Genomic DNA, 24,871 nt, shown 5'->3' with positions numbered 1-24,871 from the left:
CATTTCACAAATGAAGATTAGATTATAAACTGCAGAGTTGTGTAGGTGTTAACTCTTCTAGGGAATGGATACTTAATTACCTTTGATGGTCTGAGCCTTAGAAACTGTAATTTCTTTAGTACCATAAACAATTCACCCAAAACTGTGATTAAAGGCTTAAGGAACATGTAGTTAACTCATAAAAATATGTACATAAATTTTGCTGATTCATTGCACTGTAAAGCACATCCTTATTTATTATTATAAATGAATCTCTAATGTAGCTCATGCAAAGTCTTAAATGAGTGCCATTCTTTTTCATTAGGTAGCTCTTTAAAATCAATAATGTTTTCTTTAAGGGAAGGCTTTGGCTGGTACTAATTTAAATCTCATTAACTTTTGCCTTTTTTTCCTAAGGTTCAGCTGGAGCTACATTTTTCATTTAGATTTGAAGCTGCAGGCTACATGTAATTCCATTTAAAAACCCAAGGTAGGCAGGAATAATGTTAACAGTAATTTAGGGAACCAAAAATTCAGAATCTTTTGCATGCAGCCTGCAACCGTCATTTAGAACTGAATGATCCTTCCCAGTACAGAGCTTGGAGATGCATGGACATTGGAGAAATCCTTTCCTAATTAATGTAAAGTTTGCAAAACTGGGTTGAAAGTAACCCTTTGCTGTACCATATTCTTTTGATTTATATACATGTACGTGCAGTGAAAGTCTGTGAATGTTCTTTAGACTCAGGGTTGTAGCCCCAGTCACTCTGTCCATGCCTGTTGGTTTGGGTCTAGCGGACACTGCTGTCATTCCTCCCATCCTTCAAGTGTTTTATCTGTGCTCTCTGGAGTGCCAAGGCTCTTTTTGAATATACGCAAATAGAAGCAAAGAAGTTCAGGGCCCTTTATGCCTGCTAAGTAGATTCATCTCTTCTAACAGGAAGTTACTACATGAAGAAGCAGTCTAACAGCAACTGGGTTAATAGCGATGCTTTTTGTTATCTCAAGTTTGTAGCTTGTTAATGAGGTTGTATTTGCTTATCTTTCTTACTGAAGATACACTAATCAGTTGCAAGGAAGAGGGAAAAACCCCATCATTTCGATGAGATACTTTGGAATATTTAGTATTAAGCAGTAGCAAAATATTGTATTGTGAAGGTTTATGCAGCCTTGGGAAGTCTGGAGATTAAAAACTTAGCACAGCTTTTCAAAGTAGTGATTGGCTGGAAGGGTTCTGGCACCATGTTATTCACTGCATATCAAAATTAACACATTACAAGCAGTAGCTATTTTCAATTATGTCAAATCAGATGAGTCTTTAGAGAGATTAAAATGAGATTTGTAATGGTTTAGGAGAATCTTATCATTAATCAGCAATTCCCTTAATACAGTTTGTATGATGTCTACATCTCTTTATTTCTGATTCATACCCTTGGTTCTAACAGTCTCTCTCTGTTTTACCCTTTTCCCAAAAAGGGGTGTGCTCACAGGAGTATCAGCACCCAGTGCTGTAGGGTGCAGATGTTGTGTAGCATGTACTGGCCTCCTTGGGAGTTCATCAACATCTCTAAGGCTGGACCTTGCATCTTACTAAAACAAGGCTGATTTGTTGCCATCAAATTCCGCTTTAACCTTGATGAGAGCTGATTCAAAGTGCTTTTTTTTTTGTGCCCCAGAAACACGTGTTATACTGTCAGAGAGCTCTCACTTCACATCCCTGTCTGTAGCCCAGAATCCCTACCCTGAGGTCACACAAGCCTCCCGTGTGCTTTTTCCCCTCCGGCTGGGAAGAGTCGTTTTCCTCTTTCTTCAGATGTAGAGCTGGACAGATGACACTTCTGTTATCTGAACTGAAAAAAATATATTGAAGTCAAAATAATAATGAAATTGACTGGGTTGAATGAAATAGAACATTTTTAATTGGGCATGCATCCACTCACAATACTGTAAAAATTAATGCTCACATCCCTCTCTTCCCCACTGAAAGCTATTTGCTAAATTCAGCTTGCATTTAGTAGGGGTGGTGAGGGAGGGATGGGGAACCGGGGAGCAGGAGAGCCCCAGTCCCAATGTGGGAACCAGGAGCCATCCCCAAGCGCCTAAGAGGAGCAGGAACAGCCAGCCTGCCCAGAACAGGGATGGAAGTCCCCAGGGCACTGAGCCCTTACAGGTTCTCAAACTCCTTGGGATAACTACAGCCATGCTTGGAAATGAGCACCCTCTTGGTGAAGAAGATGGATAGAAGAAAAAGTTATCCAGCTTCCTATTTCTGTCCTGTCTTCCCTAATCACTGTGAGCTACTCCAGTTCTGTAATTTTTTTGGTTCATCAGTAGCTGAGGTGAAGGCTTTTATGGTGGTTTTTCAGAGTCTTCTTTTAATGTTGAGCTGTGATGGTTTAATAATGATGTACTGATGGATGGTGGGGCTGCAGGGTGGTGTCTGTGCTGGAGGACCTCAGGTGCCAAGGGCTCTCCCACTCCCTTCCTGCATCCTGGACCTCAACTCCATCTTTTCCTGGCCTTAGCCCTGAGCTCAAACATCTCCCCATCTTCCCCTCCCCATCTCATGTGCTGTTTGGGGAAACACAGGCAAGCTGCATGTTTTGCAGAGTGAGTTAGGGCTGCTGAGGATGACAGGAGGCCCATGAATAAATCACAGACCTGTTTGTTTTGTGCTGTTCTGAGCAAATGATGTATTAGTAATGAAGTATTTGCAGTTAGTCGCTTTTGCTTACTAATAAATGAAATGTTCCTGCCACCAGTTTCTGGCTCATGAAGTTACAGGGAAGCATGAGGGAAAGGCTGTTCACTGGGCTGTTTTGGGGCCTGTCTGCTTTGCAATGTTTCTTACTTAAAGAGAAATAGTTGCTGCTCTGCATCAGCTTGAAGCAGTGCTGGTTTCTGTGGAGTTTCAGTCAGCCATTGGCCCTGGTGTGAGTCTCCTGAGTCAGGACTTGGAATAAGGGCTGGAAAGCAGATGAAATCCCTGGGAATGTGCCCATGTGGGAGCTGCGTGCTGGTGATGACAAAATGGGCCGTCACCAGGGCTGGGAACAGAGCCCGAGAAGGGACCGAGAAGAGTCACAGTGCTGGTGACAGTGGCCTGAGCAGCGCCACTGCTCACAACAAATCTGGAAGTGTGTTGGGATTTCTGGGGATCTGACATACAGGGGAGACTGCCAGCACAGCCCCCTTTCACGGGCTGTGCTTGAGAAATGAAAGTGCACGTGGTCCGTAACCATGGCCTTTGTTTTCTCTGGAGATACATTACTGGGGTGCGTGGAGCTGCTGGTGGATGCAGTGTGCAGGATGTTGTGACAGGCAGGCTTTAGAAAACCTGTACATAAAGATGTACCTAAACAAATGTGCAACGCCTTATTACGGAGCATGGCAGTGCATTACCCTTGCTGCTTTACCTACAGACTCATCTGTAACACAGGTAGCTCTTGCAATAGTTCATTTTCCAATCATCTTTCATTTTTCTTTCTTGCATGTAATTATAATAGCTTGCAATAAGGATAAATCTGTTTGTTTATTTTAAATGGAAACAAAAGCCTTAACAGCGTTTGCTGTTTTAAAATGTCTCATTTTGAAAGCACTTTGTAATTCACCAGATGCAGAAACATTTTAATCAAATAACCGTGTAACACTTCTATTCATGGTTGTCCTATAAAAGCAAATATTGTGTTGATTTGTGAGTGTTCATTTTACTGAAATGAAATTCTGTGTGTTCTGCAGAGGAGAGTTTCCTATTTAAATTCTGCTGCATATGTGCAGCTAATGAATTAAAATGAGAGAAGGAATTCCAGCCCAGGTTAGAGCACGGGTCACAGCCTTTGCAAACAGAGGTCCACCTGTCATGCAAGTGGAAATGGTAATTGGCTCACTGCAGCTGAAATCTTTTGTGCCAGAGAAGCAGAGGAATGGCAATAGCAATTGTAAAATGGAAAGGATGTCTAGATGTCCGAAGGTGAATGTGTAGAGACAAAGCAAATGGCCAAAGCTGGTTATTTGTTGTAAGTAAGTTCAGATTAACTTGGCTTGTTCCTTTCTGTTCATGAGCATTCTCTTTTCTTTTTTTGCTTTTAACATTGCATTGTGTAATGTCCAAAGCCCAAAACATGTGTTTTATGATAGGGAGCTAGATTTGTAAAGTATTTGGTAATCCTCTGGTGGACTGACTGCATCTTTGTCAGCTAGAGAATCAATGATTAATGAGTAGGAAGTGTGTGCAGCCAGATGTGGACACTGGTGGGGAAGGCTCACTTTATGTGCCTGCAGATTGTGACAGGACAAGGCTGTGGCAGTGGTAGGACAGAATAATTTCAGTCAGATACATTGGAAAAGGTCTCCAGAGGTCCAGAGTCTGGGTTCCAGCTCAAAGGTCTGGCACAATGGCATGGGTGGCTGTGCAGGCACATTGGTCAGGGGTGAGTTGCCCATGGTAACTGGGGAATTTGGACTACTGCAGTGTCCCTCCTGAGGTGTCCCAGTGAATAATTGTTTAAATCTTGCACAAATACCATGTAGCTCATCCACAGGAATGACTGAGTCCTGCAGTCCTCTTGTGGTGTGGTACTATCCCTATGTTCTTCTTCATCCCCACCTATGTGGATGTGGCACTATCCCTAGTCTCTATCTCAGAAACTTCTGATAGTCTCTTCTCTGCCAAGCTCTCTTCCTCTGCCATAAATGAGATGGAGTAAGAAGCCGTGCAGCAGACCTGTGTCGCTCAAGGATTCCTCTCTGCAGGCAATAGAAGAAAAGAATTTAGCCCGGTGTATTCAACAGGGAGTCTGTTTTCCTAACCTAATCCAACCTCAAGAGGGCTGTGCCCTCAAAGCAGATAATCCAATTCCAACTGTCCACATACTTGAAAAACAGATGAAAAATAAAATAATCATGTGCACCAGTCCCCCTGCCCCAACAGGGCCAGAAAATTAATAGGGTTTCATTCTCTTTAATTTTATACTCTTATTATTCACAGCTCTTTCCTGCAATTCCCTGCTGGGAGTAACAAGCAGTGGATATAGAGTTTCCTAATTGTGTGATTACTTGAGACTGCAGGTACCTGACCTGGGATCTAGTTTCATTTCGCTTTACCTTCAGTACCTTTCTTTAGAGGAACTAATGAAAAGAGACTCATCAATTACTGAAATGAACTGAGCTTTGTTTCCAAAGTTTCATGGTACTAAAGACATTAAAACAGAAGTGTGTGAATGTCTCATGTGGTTGGCTGGAGAATTTTAAAACCATCTCAGACACTGTCCTTAAAAAGCTCATGTGTCTTCAACACCACTTAAAATATTAACTGCATATACCTTCAGGTATACAGTGTATTTCCAGTGTGTTGCTCCTTATCCAAAATCTTCTTAGGATAAATCTTTTCTTTATAAATGCAATGGAATAATTTCAGTCTGATTTACTCATTATTTAAATGAGTTATTATTCTCCCTTTTTTTAGATACTGATTCCTCTTAGTTTGTGTATTTTTTGTCTGAAAGTAGTTCTGTGCACTGAAGAACTGTCAGAGATGCTGGGAAATGTCTCTTTGTGCTTTTCCATCATTCACTGACCTCATCAGGAATCCCAAGAGCTAATGAAAGTGGCAATTATTGCAGGAGATGGTTGAAAAACTATTTGCCTGCATTCTGGAGCTCAGAAAGTGGAAGTGTTTTTATTTACTAGATTTGGTGAGCATTATGTGAAAAACAAGTAGTGATGGGTTTCCGAGCTGGGGTAAACAGCTAATTTTTACAGTTTGTTGGATTCATACCTGTTTGCTCTGAGTGGTTGGGTGCCTCAGTTGTTTGTTTATAGAACTTAAATTCTAGTATTTACAGTAAAGGTTTGTTACTTATTCAGTCCAAGAAGCAGAAATAATGTCATGTTGATCAGCTGATCTGGCCACTCTAATCTAGAGCAAAATGCTTCTTATCTATAATAAAGTTCCCTTGCTAGCAGGAAAAACTAAAAAGGGAGATGTGCTCATTTAGTGACGTTATTTCACAGCTGACTTTGAAGAAACAGGGATTCATTTATAAACCCACAAACAGGAAAAGAAGTTTAACTGTTCGGGTGACTTATTTACTGCCGATCACCCCTTGACTTTATTTCTGTGGGAGCAAAGGCGGAGGCTGGGCAGAGGCAGGAGCTCTGTGGATGAACTTTCCCACAACTCTTCCCAATCTGTCCACTGCAGTGCAGGAGGGAGTGAGAAGGCAGGACCAGCTGGGACTCATTCCTTGAACCCATGCCTGGGACTTCACAAAGTATATGAAAGCATAAAGCCATGAAGTAGGATTCCTTTATTGTTCATGTCCTGGCTCTACTGCTGTTGATTCTCAAGGTGCCTTATACATTGTTTTCTAACATGGTGACAGCCATGGAGAATCAGGGCATTACACTGAATATGTAAAACTAAACCACTTTATAAGTTGCAATTTCTGCACTGTTTACTTCAACACAGACTTTGTAAAAACCTGCCAGATACTAAGATGGTTAGGAGATCAAGGACACCAAACACTCATTTTTAGGGTAAAAATGCTGCATTTTAAACAGTTGCTTTGGTGCTATCCTCTTGCCTTTCTCTGTGCTCAGCAGAACAATCCACTTGAAGCAAAGAGCACAGCTTTGGAAGGGCATTTCAAGTTCATGTGTTTCCAGGAGCATCTGACTTGGAAGAGGTAGCAAAGAACATGACGAGACCAGAGATTTCCTTTCTATGACAGAATGTGTTTCAGAGCTCCCCATCACCAGCAAAATCTAACCTGCCAGCTGTGATTTGCTCTTCTCTCCATCAACAAGTATTCCTGAGGATCCCTGTGATAAGGTGCCACCTGAAAAGCTGGCTCTGACATGTGCTGCAGGATGAAACATCCCTGTCCAGTAGGTTCTACTGACACTGCTTTAGTGTTTTTGTTCTTCAATTACAGTTTCTAAGTCTCAACTTCATTAATATGCCATCACTTCTGGAAGCTGAGAATTTGTTCAGGATCCGAGCTGGGTTCTTTCTTTCCCTGGACAATTTTACAGATTGGTGATCTACCAGTATGTTCTTTCTTTTGCATTTTCAATGTAAGGCTAAAATGCTTCTGGCTCTATATGCATATGTAAGTCAGGTCAGAGCAATCTGTTGTTATTTGGACCTCTGGCAGTATACATTTACAGTTTGTTTGACCTCAGAGGAGATTGAGTGTTCGACTGGAATATTTGACATTTGAGTTGGGTTGTTTAGCTGTGGTTCATAAGAAAAGCTGGTCAAACCCAAGAAGCACATACAAGTCTTAAAGACCTTTCAGCCCATCTTATAGAACTTTGAGGCTCTGAGCAAACTTTGGAGAAAAATCAGCCAGTGTGTAATAATAAGTAAATGCATTTTTACTTATTTATGAGCCAGATTTGGGAAATATTCATGTGTTGCTAAACCTAATGGAGTTTTTTTGAACTTACCCATATTTGATCTAGAATTTTGGAATATTTACACTTTTACACATCTTGAAAGTCTCAAACTTTTTTTTTGCCAGGGAGTTTCAGTGTCCAAATCTTGGTAGAAAGCATTCAGGAAATGGAGGTCAGAGCAGTAGAAAACTATGAAGTCTGTGCATGATCGTCTTCTTAGATGTTGTATTTCTACTGCAAAATAGTCCTGGTTGATGATTGCTGAATCTTCATGTTACTGTGATGGAAATGAATTATTCAGTTCAAGTTGTTAACAGGGTAGCAGGAGATCTATTGCAAAATTCACCCAGCTTGAATCATGATAAACTTCTTGTTCTTTTTCTCAGGATCAAAGGAGGTTTTCTAAATGATCTTCATCTCTAACATACTATTTCTTGATTTGCTGTATCTCTCAGGGGACAGCTGTTGGCTTTTTTTTTCTAAAAAGCAGTTTGAAATACGAGCATGGTTAAAAACTAGTGTTCACTTGGCACAGAGAAGGGTGAAATTGTAACTCCCAGAAAAGAAACATCACAAACACCTTACCTGGGCTTCCTTCGTTCCTCCCTGCTTGCTGTTTGAGATGGCTCCTGGAGGAGGCCACCCTGCACTCCTTTCTAAAGTATCACCAGTGTAGGCTTCCCCCTGTCCCCGTAAAACTGGGGAACTTGCTCTGCATGTCAGAGATACCTGCTCAGGTGTCTTTTGGTAGAGTGGGTTCTTATTGGTCAAAGATTGTTCTTTGACCATTCATCTAAGCTGAGGGAGCTCTGCAAGCAGAGGTCTTGCCTTGCTTTGGAGGTGGGATCCATGATTGAATTGTGCACAGAGCGGTGAGTACATTGCTTTGTTTGAAAGGTGTTCTCTGACCCCTAGATGTGTGTCTGAATATTGGAGTATTTAAAGCACCACAGACTGGGGTGGGAGGTGGTGGTTGCTGTCAGTTTTTAGGCAGCTCTGCTCCCCATCTCAGCTCGCAGTATGAGAAGCAAAGAAGGGCTCTGGGAGGAGGCTGGGTGGCTGGGGACCATGTGCTGGGCTAGACTGACAGACAGGTCTCATATGGCAGCACTGGGCTGTGATGAGATGCTGGCAGAGGTCTGCAAGCACCACAGCAGAATTAGCACAGCACAGCCAGAAAGCCAGAGACATGAAAACAATTATGTACGGTGAGCCTGATCTAACACCCTGACCCTTTGTGATGTCCTACCAAAGCTATTAAAGGCATTACTGTGTTTGTTCAGATGTAGGGTGTGCTCCTTTTGCTGCACAATCAAGATCTGAAAATACCAAGTTGACAAAAATTCATGGGCTGTAACTGATTTCTCCCCTTTAAGAGTCTAAAACATTTGCATCCCTTTTTGGACTTCCTTAATGTAGTGAATCTATCACTGCTACGGCTCTGCAACCCCAAGCATGATGGGTATCAGTTCCTGGACTCTTTTGTTCTGTGGCTAACATATACATAAAAACAGAGCTCCTGTTTCAGAGGAATGGTTGTTACTTCGTTTTCTGACCATGTATTTACAGTCCCAAGCACTGCTTGCTTTGTGGAGCAATAGATCTAATGTATTAGCTAGTGTATTATATTTTTAATTATTTATTTGTACATGATTTCAATTTGAAAGGAGATTTTCAGGTAACAAGGTAGGCAAACATGTTCAACAGTGCCATGATATAAATTGCTGTAGGTGACAGATCCCTACAAAAATTATTACAGTCAGATTCACAATGCAAAAGATTATTTATATGACAGCAAGCAGAAAGACAAATTACTTAGAGACTATGTACGTGCTCTTCTGTAATTGCTCATAAATTATTGTGGTTCATGTTAAAATGCATCTAGACTCCCTAGACAACTAGATTTATTTAAAATAAGAATAATGGGAAATTATCAGGAAACAGGGAAGGAGCTGCAGTGCACACTCTCGGTGACTGCTAACATAAAAGTATATTACCTCATTGTCAGACAACTTAATATGTAATTTGCTTCATAATTTTGGAACCTTCGTTTTCAATTCAGTGTCTCCTGAGGTTGAATTAGCCTGGATAGATAGTAGAGATGGGCCCAGTGGGGCCTCACCATGGTGAACTGCTCCTGTGTTTCCCTGCCTGCAGGGATCCCCCTGCACCCATGTAGGGTTTCTGTGTACCCAGACACCTTCATGTTCTACAAAATAAGATTGAATGTAGTCAGCTGGGTCAGGAGGGACGCAGGGGCTGACAGATAGATGGGCAAACCTCTTTTCCTTAAGAGGATGAGCTAAAAATGGGACAATGTTTTCCGTATCCTCTCAGTGCTCCAAATTTTAGAAAATATTTCAAATAGGTGTATTTCTTGAAAGTGTCTGAAGTGCATCTGCAATAGATAGGATGTTCTTGAATGAGTTTTAGATCAAGCACTTAGTAAGGATTAGCTGATTATTGGGTAGCAGAGAAAAGATGTATATACATTGATTATATAAGTGCCTGTCTGTAATCCATTATTTTTCTCTTCTTGCCACCCTGATCGTATCATATATTGAGAGCCATGCCAACAAAAAATGACAGCAAACTTTGTTCTGGATAATGGAGTGCTAAACTCTACCTAAGCAGCACCAGTCATTTGTAATGACAGCTTGGAGAATACTCCAAACGAATCTAACAATGCTCACGCTCCAGTGACTGACAGCACGGCAAGAGGAAAAATTTCCTCTTCCACGTGAGCGCAGGGAGCCTGACCTAGATTTTAGCCTCTACAGCTTCATAGGAGGAAACATTCTTGGCTGTGTATTTAACAGGAAAAACAGAGCAAGGGGGAAAAGTCATCTCCTGTTTGATGAGTCATTGTTCAATAATAAAGAGTTAGTCAAGGTGCTCCCTGAGACTTCTCCCCTCTGCAGATGTCATCAACCCCATAATGAATGGTTACTTTGTTGCCCATGTACTCTTCTCTCCCTAATCACCACCTCCTGGCATGCCATGGAGACTGAGGTTATGCAGGGACGTGTTGTGGTTTAAACCCAGTCAGGCAGCTCGTTCACTCACTCCCCCCTCCCCCCCCCTTGCCTTCCCCCTACTTCTGGAGGGATGGAGAGGACAATCGAAAAGAATGCAACCCCCCTGGGTTGAGATAAGATCAGTTTAGTAACTCAGGTATAACACAAATCACTACTGCTACCACCAATAATAATAATGATAAAGGAAATAACAAGGGAAGAGAATACAACACCTCACCACCAGCTGACCGATAACTCACCCCCCAGCCCGACCAAGCACCGACCGATACCTTCTCCAACCCTGCAGTCCTCCTGCCCTTCTGGGTAACCCCCCATTTACCTCCTGGGCATGACATGCTGTGGTATGGAATACCTCTTTGGTCAGTTTGGGTCAGGTGTCCTGTCTCTGCTTCCTCCCGGCCTCCCCTCCTCCCTGACAGAGCATGAGACTCACAAAGTCCTTGGCCAAACCAAAACATCGTTTTTATCAGCTCTGTTCCCAGCCTGAAAGTCAAAACACAGCACTGCACCAGCTACCAAGAAGGAGAAAAATGACTGCCACTGCTAAACCCAGGACAGGAGAGTAGCAGTGCAGACTGGGGCAATGGATGCACAGGCAGCCTGCCTGCACCTTCCCTATATGATGCGCTCGCTGGGTTGGGTCAGCCTTGCCAGTAGCTGCTGAAAATCTTCCATTCGGATACTGTTAATGGGAAAAAGGTCTGTACTGTGAATCTCCTTTTCTCTCTTTTCCTCTTTTGAGGTGCAGGTGCTGTGCTGTGGTCCAGGCATCATATTGGTGCCTCCACCGGAGCACTGGCCATGGTCAGGGGTACAGTGGTCCCGCAGCTTCACTCTCCACTGCGGGCCTGCTGGAGATGGTGTTTATCCACTCTAATGACCTGGTTGTAAATTGGTGTTCAAAGGTATTTTATCTGTTCCACTATGCTTTTATACTCCAGCAGTTGTAATTTGGAAAAGAAAATAGTAGAGAATTGCGCACTAAAAGAGAGAAGAAATTTTCAAATGCAAGCAGAAGATTAAGTGGATTGAGTAGCACTGGAGGATGTTTAGTGTTCGCTGTGCTTTGACAAGTTGTTTGGTGTGGCTGTGGGAGAAATTTGATTGGAAGCAGAGACATTTTCAGCTTCCATAGCTAGATTTAGTATTGGGTCAGTGCCTAACTCTGTATCTCTTCCTAACTGTGACTGTTCTGTGAAACAAATGGAAAACTGGCACTGTTCTGCTTGACCCACAAGCTTCCCATGTGTGTTTGAATGTCAGTTATTCTTTACTGTGGTTTAACTTTGCTGAACCGGCACAGGTTTGAAAGCGTTAGATGACATGCCAGGATTAGACTGACAGAAGATCGACAGAATTAATTAGACCGGCTGATTTGGTTTGGATCTAAATTCTATTTCTGAGCATCCCTATTTATTTTGGCTTATGCCTCTGCTTAGACTTTTGTGCCTTTGCTGAAGCACAGGAGGAAGGGTGCCTTTGAGAATACCTGTATGTCCTGGAGAACAGCGAGAATGAACCATCTGGAGAGTTCAGTGTTGCAGCTGTAAGCTCTGCACTGCTCCTTAACTGTAAATTCACACCAGCCTAAAGAGCATAGCTTGAAGAAAGCAGAGAGTAAAAGGCTCTGATACACTGCCATGTACAGAAATTTTGGCTCGCTACATTTGTTTAGGAAGTAAATAAAAAAATCACTCAATGAGTGAATGCTATTCAAGGTGTATATGAAATGCAGAGTGTATGAGGATACCTACAGTTAGAGCTTGAGAATTGATACTGTAAATGCAGAAGAGGCAACCTGAACTTTGCTTGATTGAATTTGAGGTAACTGCGCCAAGGGTAAAGATGTTCCAATTACATGTAGCTGGATGCGATCAGTAAATTCTAAACCCTATACATTTCATCAAGTTTAATAAACGTAGGTGGTGTGTTTGCCTGTTGGTGATCTGCCTTGACAGTCTTTTTCTTTAGTTATATTCTTGGTTTTCAGGCTTAAGAGTTTTTCCAGCAATAAAAATAATTGAATTAAAAGGTCTCTGATCTGTGAGAGGGAATTACATGTTGATACATTCACATGCACTAGGATTCTATTGTAACGAAGATGATTTAAAATAACAGGAGAAAAAAAAATGCAGGGAGAAGTAATATTTTCTTAAACTGGTTGACATCAATTAATTTTCAAAGTTTTTTTTCTGAACAGAACATCAAAAGATCCCTTTTTGTACAATTCCTGTAAAAGCTTGATTGCATTGCTGTCATGTTGTGATAGTATCCTGTTGTGTATCATACCTGTCTCTACAGTCTGAGTAGGCTGTAATAAAAAAAAAAGCTATGTGAAACTGTTTTGAAAAGAAAATTATGAATGTTTCATCTGGTTTGGGTTTTTTTTTTTTTACATAACATAATTAGTCGAGATGGATGGCAAAGTTTTAAGGGACAAAATTGGAATCAGATGCCTATGTACATTTTCCTCCAGCAAAGAAAAAACTCAAAATTGGTTTACAGGAGCAAGTCGTTAAGGTGAAAACACTTGGTTTATTTATTAAAGAATTAGTGTTTTGGGAATGAATGTAATGATATTCTGAAGAAATGGAACTGAGTAGGCCCAGTGTGTTCTATTTATTGCATTTACATGTAACTAAAAAAGGTACATAAAACCCTTTAATTGCTAATTTAATAAGACCCTTAAAGCTGCTGCAGGTTTTTCACATTGATATAAAACAAAGGTTCTTTTCACTAACTGCATTGCATTTCACAAGCTGCCTTTCACTATCTTGAAAAAATGTATCTGATTCTAATCTTTCTTTATTATTGTTTTGCTTTCAGTTGATGGTTGCATTGACTGGTCAGTGGATCTCAAGACATACATGGCTTTGGCAGGTGAACCAGTCCGAGTGAAATGTGCCCTTTTCTACAGCTATATCAGAACTAATTATAGCATGGCCCAAAGCACAGGTCTTAGGCTTATGTGGTACAAAAACAAAGGAGATTTAGAAGAGCCCATTATATTTTCTGAAGTTAGGATGAGCAAGGATGAAGATTCAATATGGTTTCACTCAGTTGAGTTGCAAGACAGTGGTTTCTACACCTGTGTTCTAAGGTGGGTATTGTGTTAAATCTAAGAATGTATAGATTGGCTTGCTTAAAAAAAAATGTTTAAATTTAGCTCTCAGGATTGAGATATTCTTCCAGTTAATATATACTCATTATTTTTATTCTCATAATTATGTATGTCATATAATTCTTTGTCTCAAAATTAGTTTCCCTAGTAACTATAGTTACCTCTTTCAATAGCTATAATTAAAAACGTGCTTTCAGTTAATTACTTTATTATTTTAAGTCCAACATTTGCAAATTATCAATTTGCCATAAACCTTCAGAACTAGATACTTCTTAAATCATGAGTATTTTGGTTAAGTAATGCTCTTTTTCAAATGCTCTGTGTTATTCAAGAGTTAGACACGGTTTGAATTATTCTGATGGGATTAGGCCATGGGGAGTTACAGCTCTGTCTGGTTTTGAAGAAATGTTTATTTTAATATACAGTTATGATTTGGCATAAATCTAAGCAGACCTCGTTTGGTAAGGCACTGAAATGCGTGTCTCAGAAGTATTTTGGAACTGTGGATGAGCCTTAAATTAAGCATGTGCTGGAGCTCGTGATTTCCATCATGTGGATGTTGATGTCAGCTCTGCCTAAAATGAGAAGATAAAAAAGCAGGACTCTTTAAGAATGAATGAATAAATATTCCTCAAATGATCCAGTTTTGAATTAAAAGGAGATTACAGATACTTTATATGATTCGGGTTTAAACTGTTTAGTTTTAGAGAATGAAGCTTGATTCATCCTTGTCTGTGGCTCTATACTGAAACTACTTCTTTTTGATTTGACAAATTTAATATCAAATATCACAGCAAAATAGCATCACTGTTCAGAGCCCAGAATTTGCTCTCTCTCCATTTCTGCTAAGTCCTGCTGCCTTGTCTCAGCTGCCTCAGTCCATTTGGATCCTGAAGAATGCTGCTAAAATCAGAGATTGTGCTGTGGTTTGTGGTCATTTGTACTAGTGACCAAGGTCCAGTTTATATACTGGATGCATCTGCCAAGCTGACCATTAAGGCTGTATTGTAGCCTTCAGAGTCAATTATTCTTTATTAATTGCTCTGTCAGAGGCCTGGTCTAATGTGAACTCTGCTTTGAAATGTTATGGGCAGACAGTGATTTACATGTTTCAAGGGAGCTGTACTTTGGTTTCGTAAGAAGTCACTGTTGTGATAATCAGGTTACTGGTTTAATACTCTGGAAATTTTTAACGTGAATAATCTGAACAATGAAGCATTGATCTTGGATCAGATTCTGGGACATGCTTTTTTCTGGGAAATTTCAAAGCTCTGCTCATTTACATGGCAAAGTAATTTTGGGTAACAAATGGGCAAGTTCTTAAATAATTCATGCATTCTCCTCATTTTCACATAAAAACTGTACGACATACTTCTTAGAAGGCATTGCACAGCAGTAAGATCTTCCTTGTCAGTTCTGCAGTTTTCCTGCTTTGGCTAGAACTTATTTATATCATTATGGGTAATTTTGCCTTTTTCAGATTTTATGTCAGACAGCAGAATATTGTATATACTGGTTACACATAGAAGACTGTATTTCTTTCTTTACTGAATTCCTTTTCCTTCCAAAAATTTGGTAATGTATCCATGGTGTTACTGTTTATAAAATCATAGGTGGCTTAAATTAGCTGAGGAAATAGCAATAGTAATTGATTTAGTATCATTAAACTAGGGCGAGCTCTAATGGTCTAAACTATGATCACACTTTTGTGGTATATTACCCACACTGTGTAATTTCAGCTTTATTAATCCATTTTTTGGAGGGGGATAAGCAGATGTTTGCATTTTAGTCATTAACCAGGCTCACCTGCTCTGTGAGGTTTTAAGAGGTCACAAATGAGAGCAGTGATTCTAGAATATGGTTTTATTTTCTAGGAATATTAACAATTTCTGTTATAAATGCCTTCGTCTGTACACTGGATGAATGGAGACTGAGAACTCAATGCAGTGGAAATGAAGAGGTGACTCTGGCCCATTAGGGTGCAAGGGTTTAGGGGTACGTGCATAATGGAATCGTTTGGCTTGGTAGATGAATGAAAAACAAAAAAGGGAAGGAAGATGCTTTTGACTCAAGATAAATGTAAAACTTTTGAAGTTTTTCTCAACAAGGGACTTTTCATTAAGGTTTTTCAAGAGGAAATCAGAAGCAATTCAGTTCTAAATTGATGTCTTTCTAGCCACTCTCCAAGGGCATGGAAAGCCCTGGTGCAACTCCCTGTGCTGCTCAAGGGGTGAAACCACACATTTGCCTGTCCCAGTGTCTAGCGTGTGCTGCATTCAACCACTTCAAGTCTCTTGTCTTTGAGCAGTTCTGTCTACAATTCGTCCTTGCCTATACAAAAGGGCAAAAGGGAGGGAGATGCTTGGATGTGAAGTTGTTTGTGGCTTGAAAGGAAGGACACACTCTTAAGCTGGGAAGATCTTCTCAAATAGAAGGGAATTGAACACCAAGGGTTTTTAGGAAGTTGTATATAAAAGATTTCATAGTCAACAGTGGAAGCCATGCCAATGCACCCTGCCCCAGCTTGTTAACTTTTTTCTCAGTCAAAATGTGGCAAATAAAAAAGCTCTATGGGGAAAATTCTAACTGCACTTTTCTCTGAATTTCCAATTTGTTGAAAAGGTTCTTCACAGTTCTGAAAAAAAAACCTCCCCAAAACCCAGAAAAAAACCACAAAAAAACAAAACCCCAAACCTGTTTTTTAAGAAGCTGCATTTTCTGGTTGCTCACAGGTGCTTGTAGGATTAAGGCATGAATATCTCTGAAGCAATTAGAGGGAATTTTTCTGAAGCTTCTTCAAAAGGGTGTGTGTGAGCAGGTGAAGGATAGGCTGCTCTGACAGTGATTTGGAGATGGGTAAAAATTGAACGTGTCAGAGAATTCTTTGTTATACACAATTGTCATTTCAATAATCAGAATGTCTGTTCTGTAAATGAGCCTGTAATACTGAATAAAATTAAGGAATATTAGAGCAGCCTTAATGAAAGAGATTGCTTCTCCAGGCTGAAGAGGTTCAATACCATAATTTAAACGTTGCCTCTCCTTTATTAACCAATTAGACATTGTTCCATAGGCAGGTGTGTGGGGGTGTATAATAGGAGGGAATTATGGTTGCATTAAAACTTATTTCTCTTTTCCCACATTTTGACACTGAGTTGACACTCGAATGCACCCAAAAGGTGGTGTTTTTCTTCAGTGTTAACTGTAACATAGTAAGGGGTCCTGGTGCTGCAGGGACTTTTGAAAGAGTGCAGAGTTGAGCAGTGTTAGTTCATGTGAGTTTCATGGATCTGCTTTCTCAGGTGTCTATTCTGTGCCAAATCAGGGATATTACTACAGCTAGATCCAGTGACACCCAGAAGAGATTCTCACTAATGGATGGATGTGTGTTTCACTACGGATCCCAGATAAATGTTGGGACATTTGTATCATGACTTTACTGCCACGTACAGAAATGCTGTGTTCTAGAGGTCTCTTCACAGTACAGGCCATGGATATGCTGTTAATTTTCCAACACCTGTGAGTGCTACTTTCAGATGAAGCTGTCACCATTTCTGTTACAGAGGTTTGGTGTTCTGGGATTTTTGCTTCAGCACTCTGAATTGAAGTATCTTCAGTGGAGGATTCAGAGATCAGAGCATCAAAACCAAACATGGGAACTAAAAAGATCTAAATGCAAAAAAAGTGGCCCAAAAGTTCAGAGTATGTAAGACAGTCATTTGCAAGATCATGTGCTACTTTGCTCTGTTAAAAAGTACAGTTGTTTATCTGTGTTAAAATCCTCTGTAGAGAATAAGAACTGGGTCTGCTTAACCCGATGAAAGAAGGGAAGATGAGGCAGGAAAGAAATCTCAGCAAAGCTCAGCATCACCTTTGCCCTCAGCCAGGGACTGCTCCTGAAACCCTTTCTTCTAACTGGGCCCAGCTCCAAAATAAACTGAAGTACTGAATAAATGCTTTATAAGCAAGATCAGTAAAACACTAGTGTATATTTGCTGTTAATTAACTGTTGGTGAAATAAAATAACACAATTCCTGTAATGTGAACCAGGAGGGTAGAAAGTCTGGGCCTTGCAGGGAAAGCAGGAGGTAGAGGTTTGTGTTTGCCAGACTGGCTGATGTAGCTAAGCCTCTATTTTTGTACAGGATACAGAATAACAAGGGAGTGAGGGCCTTGAATGCCTATGAGGCAATAAGCCTGCAGGTCTTTAATACCAGAATTTGATGCCAGAGAACTACCAACAAACCAAGTTAGGAAATCTGCATCTTTTTTTCCTTCCTTTGTCCCTATCTGCACGTTTCTTAATGGAGAACAGCGTTGCTATGGACATGCACAGAAGAATCAAGCCTTTGCTTAGCCATTGGTGAAATACTGAGATACTACTTTCTGAACAATAATAAAATAGACTGACAGTAGATTCTAAGCCTTCTAGCTTCTGAATGTCTGTGGAGTGCATGACCAGCAAAACAAAATCAGACTTAGACAGCCTGGAGGGCCTGTCAGTAAGACTTCATTTGCAGCGTAACCTTTGTGTTCTCACTTCTGCGGGTCTTCGGCAGAGCTGAGGATATTGTTTCAAATTCCTACAACATGGACTTGCAGTATGCACACAGCATCCCAGGAAAAGTTGCACCACTTCTCTGAGTGCTGAAAGTCTGGCATCCAAGTGAAAGGAGAGGGCTTTTTTCAGGTCTCAGCAGAGACCAAACAGGAAAGTTGGACAAAATCATGATGTGAAAATGTGTAGGGTTTGGCTGCTTTCTCTGCAGCCGTCTCTCATGGTTCTTACAGTATGTGTTTTAATACAGAAATTCATTTTGTCCATGGCAATTATCTTCTTATTACAGAAAGTTTCATTTTCAGGTGCTTTGGCTTTATTCAGTGTTCAACTGTTATGTCAAAGGTGATTTTGTATCTCAAGTAACTTTGAACACAGTGTTGTAATTCCAGTTTGGTCATAGAATATCTCCTTCCCTATGCTTCAAAGGCAAATGTTTGGTTTTTTTCCCAGTAGACTTTCCCTGAAAAGATCTAAAGATGATACCTTCTAGTGGGCAGGGTCTTTAATTAGGTGATGGATTATGTATCTCATGGTTACCTGTCAGACTTGCACACTGCTACGTGACCCGCTTTCATACTGTACTGTCCCAGGCATATCTGTTGAAGCAGCTACATTTCACACTTCGAGAAAGTGGATGGATTCAGCATGGCATAACCTTCCCAGGCTCTGTATGACACTAACATTAAATGTCACGCATTAAAAGCATGTGGCATTTCCCACTTTAAAAGCAACTGATTCTGTATAAACAAAATCCGTGTGATATATGGTATTCAATACCTGCATACAGTGTTGAGCAGATACAATATAGTCAGTATGATTCATGATAAAATAAAATTTAACTTACTGAGATACGATGTTTTGGCATTATCAAAATGCAGAAGAAAGTAGAATCTTTTCTATCTAAAATTGTGTAAAAACTGATGGTGCTCCTGCAAATCATTTTGATGACATTGTCTTTATTGAGAGAAATCAGTTCTGTCTGTTCTTTTGACACTTAGATTTACTCAAAACCAAAGGTTTTCTTCTTTTGCCTGGTGATATGTATATTTTTGCTCACTCTTCTTCTATAAAGCTTTAAAAGAGAAAATATCCATCCTCTGTTTTACTGACACCCTTTGTGTTTACTGTTGGTGAGAAGCTGCAGGAGCAGTCAGGGTTTCAAGCAGAAATGCCCATGTTGCTCTTTGGTTGGAGAGCATCCAGTGACTTCCCTGTTGCAGCAGCATGCACAAGAAGAAAATTATTGTTTATCTTTCAGTTTTCTTAATGGTAAAATCACAGCTTTAGATACCTTTAAAATGGCTGACATTACTTTCTAGTCTCTACAGACTGTCATAATGAAAGCTCCATGTGCTGCAGTGCTTCAGTAATGTTTCAGCTCACTGTCAGTGGTTGCTCATGAAAGAGGTGTCTTCCCTGGTGGGCTTCAAACCTTGCCTGGTGGAAAGAAAGGAGGCAAAGTGGAGTGACTGCTCCCTCATGCAGTCAACTTTGCATGCAGGAGACCTGTTGCCAAGATGTTGTTTAGCCCCCCTCAGCCATCTCCTCTCTAATACATCACGGAGTTTTCATGTCCCTTCTGTTCTTCAGATAACAGTGAAGGGGAATGTGCTTACCCAGGTACCACTCCTGTTGAAATACGCATCGAGCCGGCAGTAACTATAACATGTTAGAACACAATATTGTGCGTGTCCTGTGAATGGACAGACAAATGGAAGATTTCTTGAGGGAATGCATCATGCTGAAAGCACAAGGTGACAAAATCACAGACAGTTAAATTAGTATTTAGTAGGTGATCCTGGAGAGTATTTTTTTCTTTTCTGGCAAACACTTAAGGGAAGACACAGACAGAAGGATTCAGCTGCAGGACTCTAACATCCCTCACTGTAAATTGGCATGAGGATGCTATCATGAAGTAAGTGTTCCTTGTATATCTTATGAGCTAATAACTGATCCAGTGGTTTATGTGTTTAATTGCCCATATACAAACTGAGAAGGGCTTGCCTTTCTCATTGCATCTATGATATAGGACTTAAATGCATGAAGAAGGATGTGTTCCACAGGTTTTATTCCCTGAGGTAACAAAGGCACTGAGGTTTAGCAGTGACATGTCTGATGGGTATCCTGAATGCAATTTTGTTTTTATGTGTTAGGTGTGTAATAACAAAAAAGGCATAGAGGAGTAGATACACTTATTCACACATTGTGTGATTTGGAAGAAAGAAAGGAGAAAGTGTTCAGTGCTCTCAGAAACAGGGTATTGCAAATACAAAATCATTAAAAGGGGATTTCTTAATTCTTTCCTGGGAACAGTTGTCCCTGTGTCTCAGATTTATGTCATTGGTAATGGGGCTTTTCAGTAAGGCAATATAATTTAACAGTAATATCCAGAGTTCTAATGGAAAAGTAGTAGGAAATAAATGAAAAGGGCTTAGTCATTTGTAGTAGCAAACTTCCGGGCAGCTTGTTGCCTTGTAATTCTTAAGGGCAAGGAAGAAGAGAGCAAACCTGGTCAATTACAGGATTTCTTCTGCTGGAACAGGATGTGCTGAAGCTGACAGAGACCAGATGATTGATGAACTTCAGTGTGATATGCTAGAAATAACCTGATAGTCTTTCAGGTTCTGCATTTCTTCTGTGTTATGTATTATATTCTCATATATTCATTTCTAATAACTAACATTTTTGAAGACTTGGAAAAAAAAAATCCTGAACCAAGGAACCCTGTTGATCTGTGAGAGTCAGCTTAAATACTAGGAGATTTTCTCTCTATGCCCAAGTAGCCCCTGTTGGACTGACTGGTAACTTGTTTGGTTTTCAATTGCTTCTCTCATCATACAGAGATCAGAAGGACCAGGGCATATGTGTGAAGGCAAACAGAAAAGAAATAGTTCCTCCTGCCCCTTAATCATGTGAAAATCAGGCTGGCTATCACTGCTCTCAGAGAGATTTAAAACCCATGATACTAGACATTACCCTTGAGTTTTCAAATCATGGTCTTGCTGATCGAGCCTTATCATTGACTGTACTAGGCACATCCTGACATTTTTATGTCACATTTCCCTCTTAACAAGGATGTTAGCTGAAGTCCAACTTTAATTTAAACTTAGATCTAAGTTTTTGTGAGAGAGAAACTATACCCAGCTGGCAGATCCAAACATCTTTTCTTCTCTGTTCTAGGAAAGAAAAGCAAGCCTTAAAAATCCCTAAAAAGGGCTAACTCACAGTGAGGAGTACAAGTCTTTCTTTAAGGGCCTCTGGTGAGAACTATATTCCTTAGGGTTAACTTGAGACATCTCTGGATGTCTGGTTTTCAGGCTGTCATTAATATAAGCTTTTAAAAATACCTTTCAGTGACTTTGCTCAGAAATTCTTTATTTTGAACAGTAATGGGATAGCCTTTCTTCATTGTAAAACATGGGCCCCTGGGACATCTGGAATGTCTTGGTCAAGCTGAAATTGTCATCTTGTCTCTAGTGAATCTTGTATAGAAATTAAATCTTGGGAGAAAATAAGTACAGAAAGAATAAAAACTCTTAGAGAGTGTTGGCTTAGCTCAGCTGAAATGCTTTTTCTACCTGAAGGGAAGGGGGCCTTGAATGGTACCTCTGTCTGGATTCACAATGCAGGTCAAGGATCAGAGGATGTAGAGATAATGCAAGAACATTGGATTTGTAATAACTTACTGTTTTAGCACTTCATTTTCTGAGATCATACTTCCATGATATCGTTTTCTTTTATTAGTCGGATCTTGAGAATGAGTCAAGCATTAAAGGAGGGGTAACACGGAATTAGGAGTTCTCTTTATCATGCATAGGATTTGGTATTAGAATTACAGTTATAACATGAGCAAGCAAGCAAAATACAAAACAGGAATGTTTGGAATTGTGCCAAGGCCCACACAGACAAGCCACAGAATCACTGCACCTTTTGGCTTATGGATCAGGGAGCAACGGCAGCAGTGCCAGCCGTCTGTTGAAGTGTTCCTCTTCAGGCGCTGCTCTCTCACTTGGCAAATTAAAAAGAAAAAAAAAAAGAAAACTTTGAAGGATCTGTGATTTGTCACATCTGAGAGTGATTTACACCTAAGTGGGAAATTAATCTTTTCCAGATAATGACCCTTAACATGCAGCAGTGGTAGTCCACAAGAAATAAGCTAACACTTGAAAGAGCAAGTAATAATCCATTTGTTTTTAGGAAGGATGTTAGATTTGTGTGATCTGAAAAAAAAGAAATCCTAATAAATAACTCATTTTTCTTTAAGCAGATCACCAGACAATGACTTACTTGATCTGAACAAAGCAAGCTCAGATAACCATTGTAACCATTATGTGAAATGTAAAATTTAGGAATGCATTTATAAAATTCTCATGAAGACAGAGGAAGGCAATCAAATACTTTAGTCTGAAAGCTGATAACATAGCACATTATTATAGCAGTTGGTAGTAGATCTGGTAGAGCATTAATTGCTGTGGCCCTTCAGATCAGCAAAGACGGTTGATGGTGTAGTTGTTGCTGTTACTGCTTTAACTTGGAATGAGCAAAGATGAATATAGGTTGACTTATACAGTCCTGAAATCAGTATTTCAGTGAGCCAATGAAAATGTCATTAGAACAGCCAGTGTTAGGTATGTTGGGAGAAGTCTTGAGTTGTGCTGTTCCTTGAGCATTGCTTTGCTAAATACACTTCCCAGGTTTTGGATCTACCTCCAAAGTCTTAGAATGTAATAAAAACCCCAACACTGAATAAAAAAATGAGCCTGCAAGGGAAAAAAAAAAGTCCTCTTGTGTAAATATGCAGTTCAAATATGGGTTAGTTTATGGGTTAGTGTGTGTGGGGGGTAGTTTTATTTTATCTACTCAATATAAAATACTAACCCACTTTGCTGCTTCTTTCCTCTTTATGAGAAAATTAATAAAGGGGGGAAGGGTCTGTGCTTACTAGAGACAAAATTGTTTTGTTTGACTCTTTTAACAAACCACCCCCACTTAGCATACCAAAAGAGTTTTTTTTCCAAAGTTGTGAATATTTCCTCTAATTTGAATTCAGCCTTAGGGCTGATGAACTGTCTTGAATCCAAAACAAGATGGAAAATTATGTAAGGATTGGACTTCAATTTCAAATGTCCTTCTTATTCATTTATTTATATCCTTCCTTTTTCCCTCTTGTCCTGGCTTCGAAGTCAAGCCAAACCCACTTTTTGCTTTGCTTTTGTTTTGAGACCTGCTAAACTTCCTTGGTTTTCCCTGTGGTTTTCTAGTGGATTCTAAGCTGGCTTCAGCTTGTGGTTTGGAGCCAGTTCCAGGTGGCCTGGGATTACAAATGCCTTGCCACCAGAGCAAAAGAAACTGCTTTGTGAACTCTGGCAAAGCTAAACTTGTCTTCACATTTCCAGTTGAGAGAGTAGGCCCAGTTTATAACTATTCCCTTGAAACAGGGAATTACAGATCTTAGTTTCAGTGTGAAAACATAGGCAATTCTTTTTTCTTTGTGCTATCAAATAATTCTTTCTTTGCCTCCCAGAATTCTGCCTCAAAATTGAGAAGAACAATGAGGCTGATCCAACTGGTGTTTCCTTTCGCTCATGAGTGGAATATAACTGTTATCCCAAACTGACTAGATTAAAGGAAGGCTACTGCTTCATTCACTGGAATTCCTGCAAAAGTTGCCTTTTTCTGAATTACCAGCAGTAGCACTAACTTGAGTGGCTGGTGCAGCATTCATAAAGCTTTCAAGTCTGTTGCTGTTGACTTAGTGAGGGCTTCCTTCATCATGAGCCTGAATAGATTTATTGTCTCGGTCATGGAGTGTGAACAAAAGTGATAGTACTCACCAGGCACTTAGTTTTCTCAATTCTACTCAATTCTGATTGTAACTAATGAAAAGAGTACTACATTTTTAGGTCATGGTTCCATGAAGCATTTTAAACAGAAGCAGCCTCCAGGGCTTTTCAAAATACAATCTAAATAATGCAAGATTGTTAGAAGAAAATACAACACTATTAAATAACACCAAGTAATGGACAGCTATTCAAAGTCATTCTTGATTAGCCTAGGTCATTATTACCGAGCACATGTGACCTTAATTGCACTCAGTAATACTTGTAGTTATTCAGGAAAGCTAAGTAATCATTACTAATTAATTGCTATTGACTATACTCAGTGATGTATCCATATTTTATGGTTTTCAGTGCTGTATTAGGAAGCATTGAAACTTTCTGAATATGTTTTATTTTCTTCCTACAAAGAAAGTAACCCTTTTCAAAAGCAAGTAGTTTGGGAGAAAGTTGACTGATGTTCATTAAATCATGTAGATATTTCTGAAATGCCTACCCCAAATTATGCGGTTTTTTGCAGTCCAGAGAACTTTTGTTTCAGGTAAAATAATAAGTTCTGTGCAGTTTGTGAGGATGAGACTTTATTATAGCCTCTGAAGTGAAAGACATCATGGCAGTGTGCAGGGTGAGCCTTTCCACTCTGAGGTTAGGGACAGAGAAAATATCCACCTATTTTATTACATACATTTACAGGTGACATTTTTAACAGAAGGGGGTAAGGAGGAGGAAGTGTGCAGTTCTGCTGAGTATTTAACACTAATGATGCTGAAAATGGGAGTGTTCTGAAGATTGCCTGTTGATTTGCCTTGCAAATACCTCTTTCTGCAAATACCTGCTTGTGGCACACTCCTTTGACAAGGAGCCATTTGCACAGTGTTTTGTCAGTGCTTGTTTAGCATGAAGCTTAGAGTCGTGATGAAGTGTCCCTATGGAT

The 24,871-nt window shown here is 40.0% G+C and overlaps 1 protein-coding gene across 11 annotated transcripts in view; it reads left to right on the top strand.

Annotated features, from left to right (window-relative positions):
• The window catches only part of IL1RAPL2 (interleukin 1 receptor accessory protein like 2), a 393,109-nt gene that overhangs the window by 198,402 nt on the left and 169,836 nt on the right, over positions 1-24,871 (top strand). For 10 of the 11 annotated variants that reach the window (XM_061358018.1, XM_061358021.1, XM_061358015.1 and 7 more), the window contains one exon: positions 13,245-13,518. The exons of the other annotated variant lie outside the window; for it this stretch is intronic. In XM_061358018.1, coding sequence (XP_061214002.1) covers positions 13,245-13,518 — 274 coding nt within the window. The remainder of the gene's footprint in view (positions 1-13,244; positions 13,519-24,871) is intronic. 11 annotated transcript variants of the gene reach the window in all.

This window comes from Neopsephotus bourkii, unplaced genomic scaffold, assembly GCF_033783945.1.
Source record: "Neopsephotus bourkii isolate Nb327-2 ecotype Australia unplaced genomic scaffold, CSIRO-AGI_Nbou_v1 NB_936, whole genome shotgun sequence".
Classification (NCBI taxonomy): Eukaryota; Metazoa; Chordata; class Aves; order Psittaciformes; family Psittacidae; genus Neopsephotus; species Neopsephotus bourkii.
This window is presented reverse-complemented; position numbering and strand designations above follow the sequence as displayed.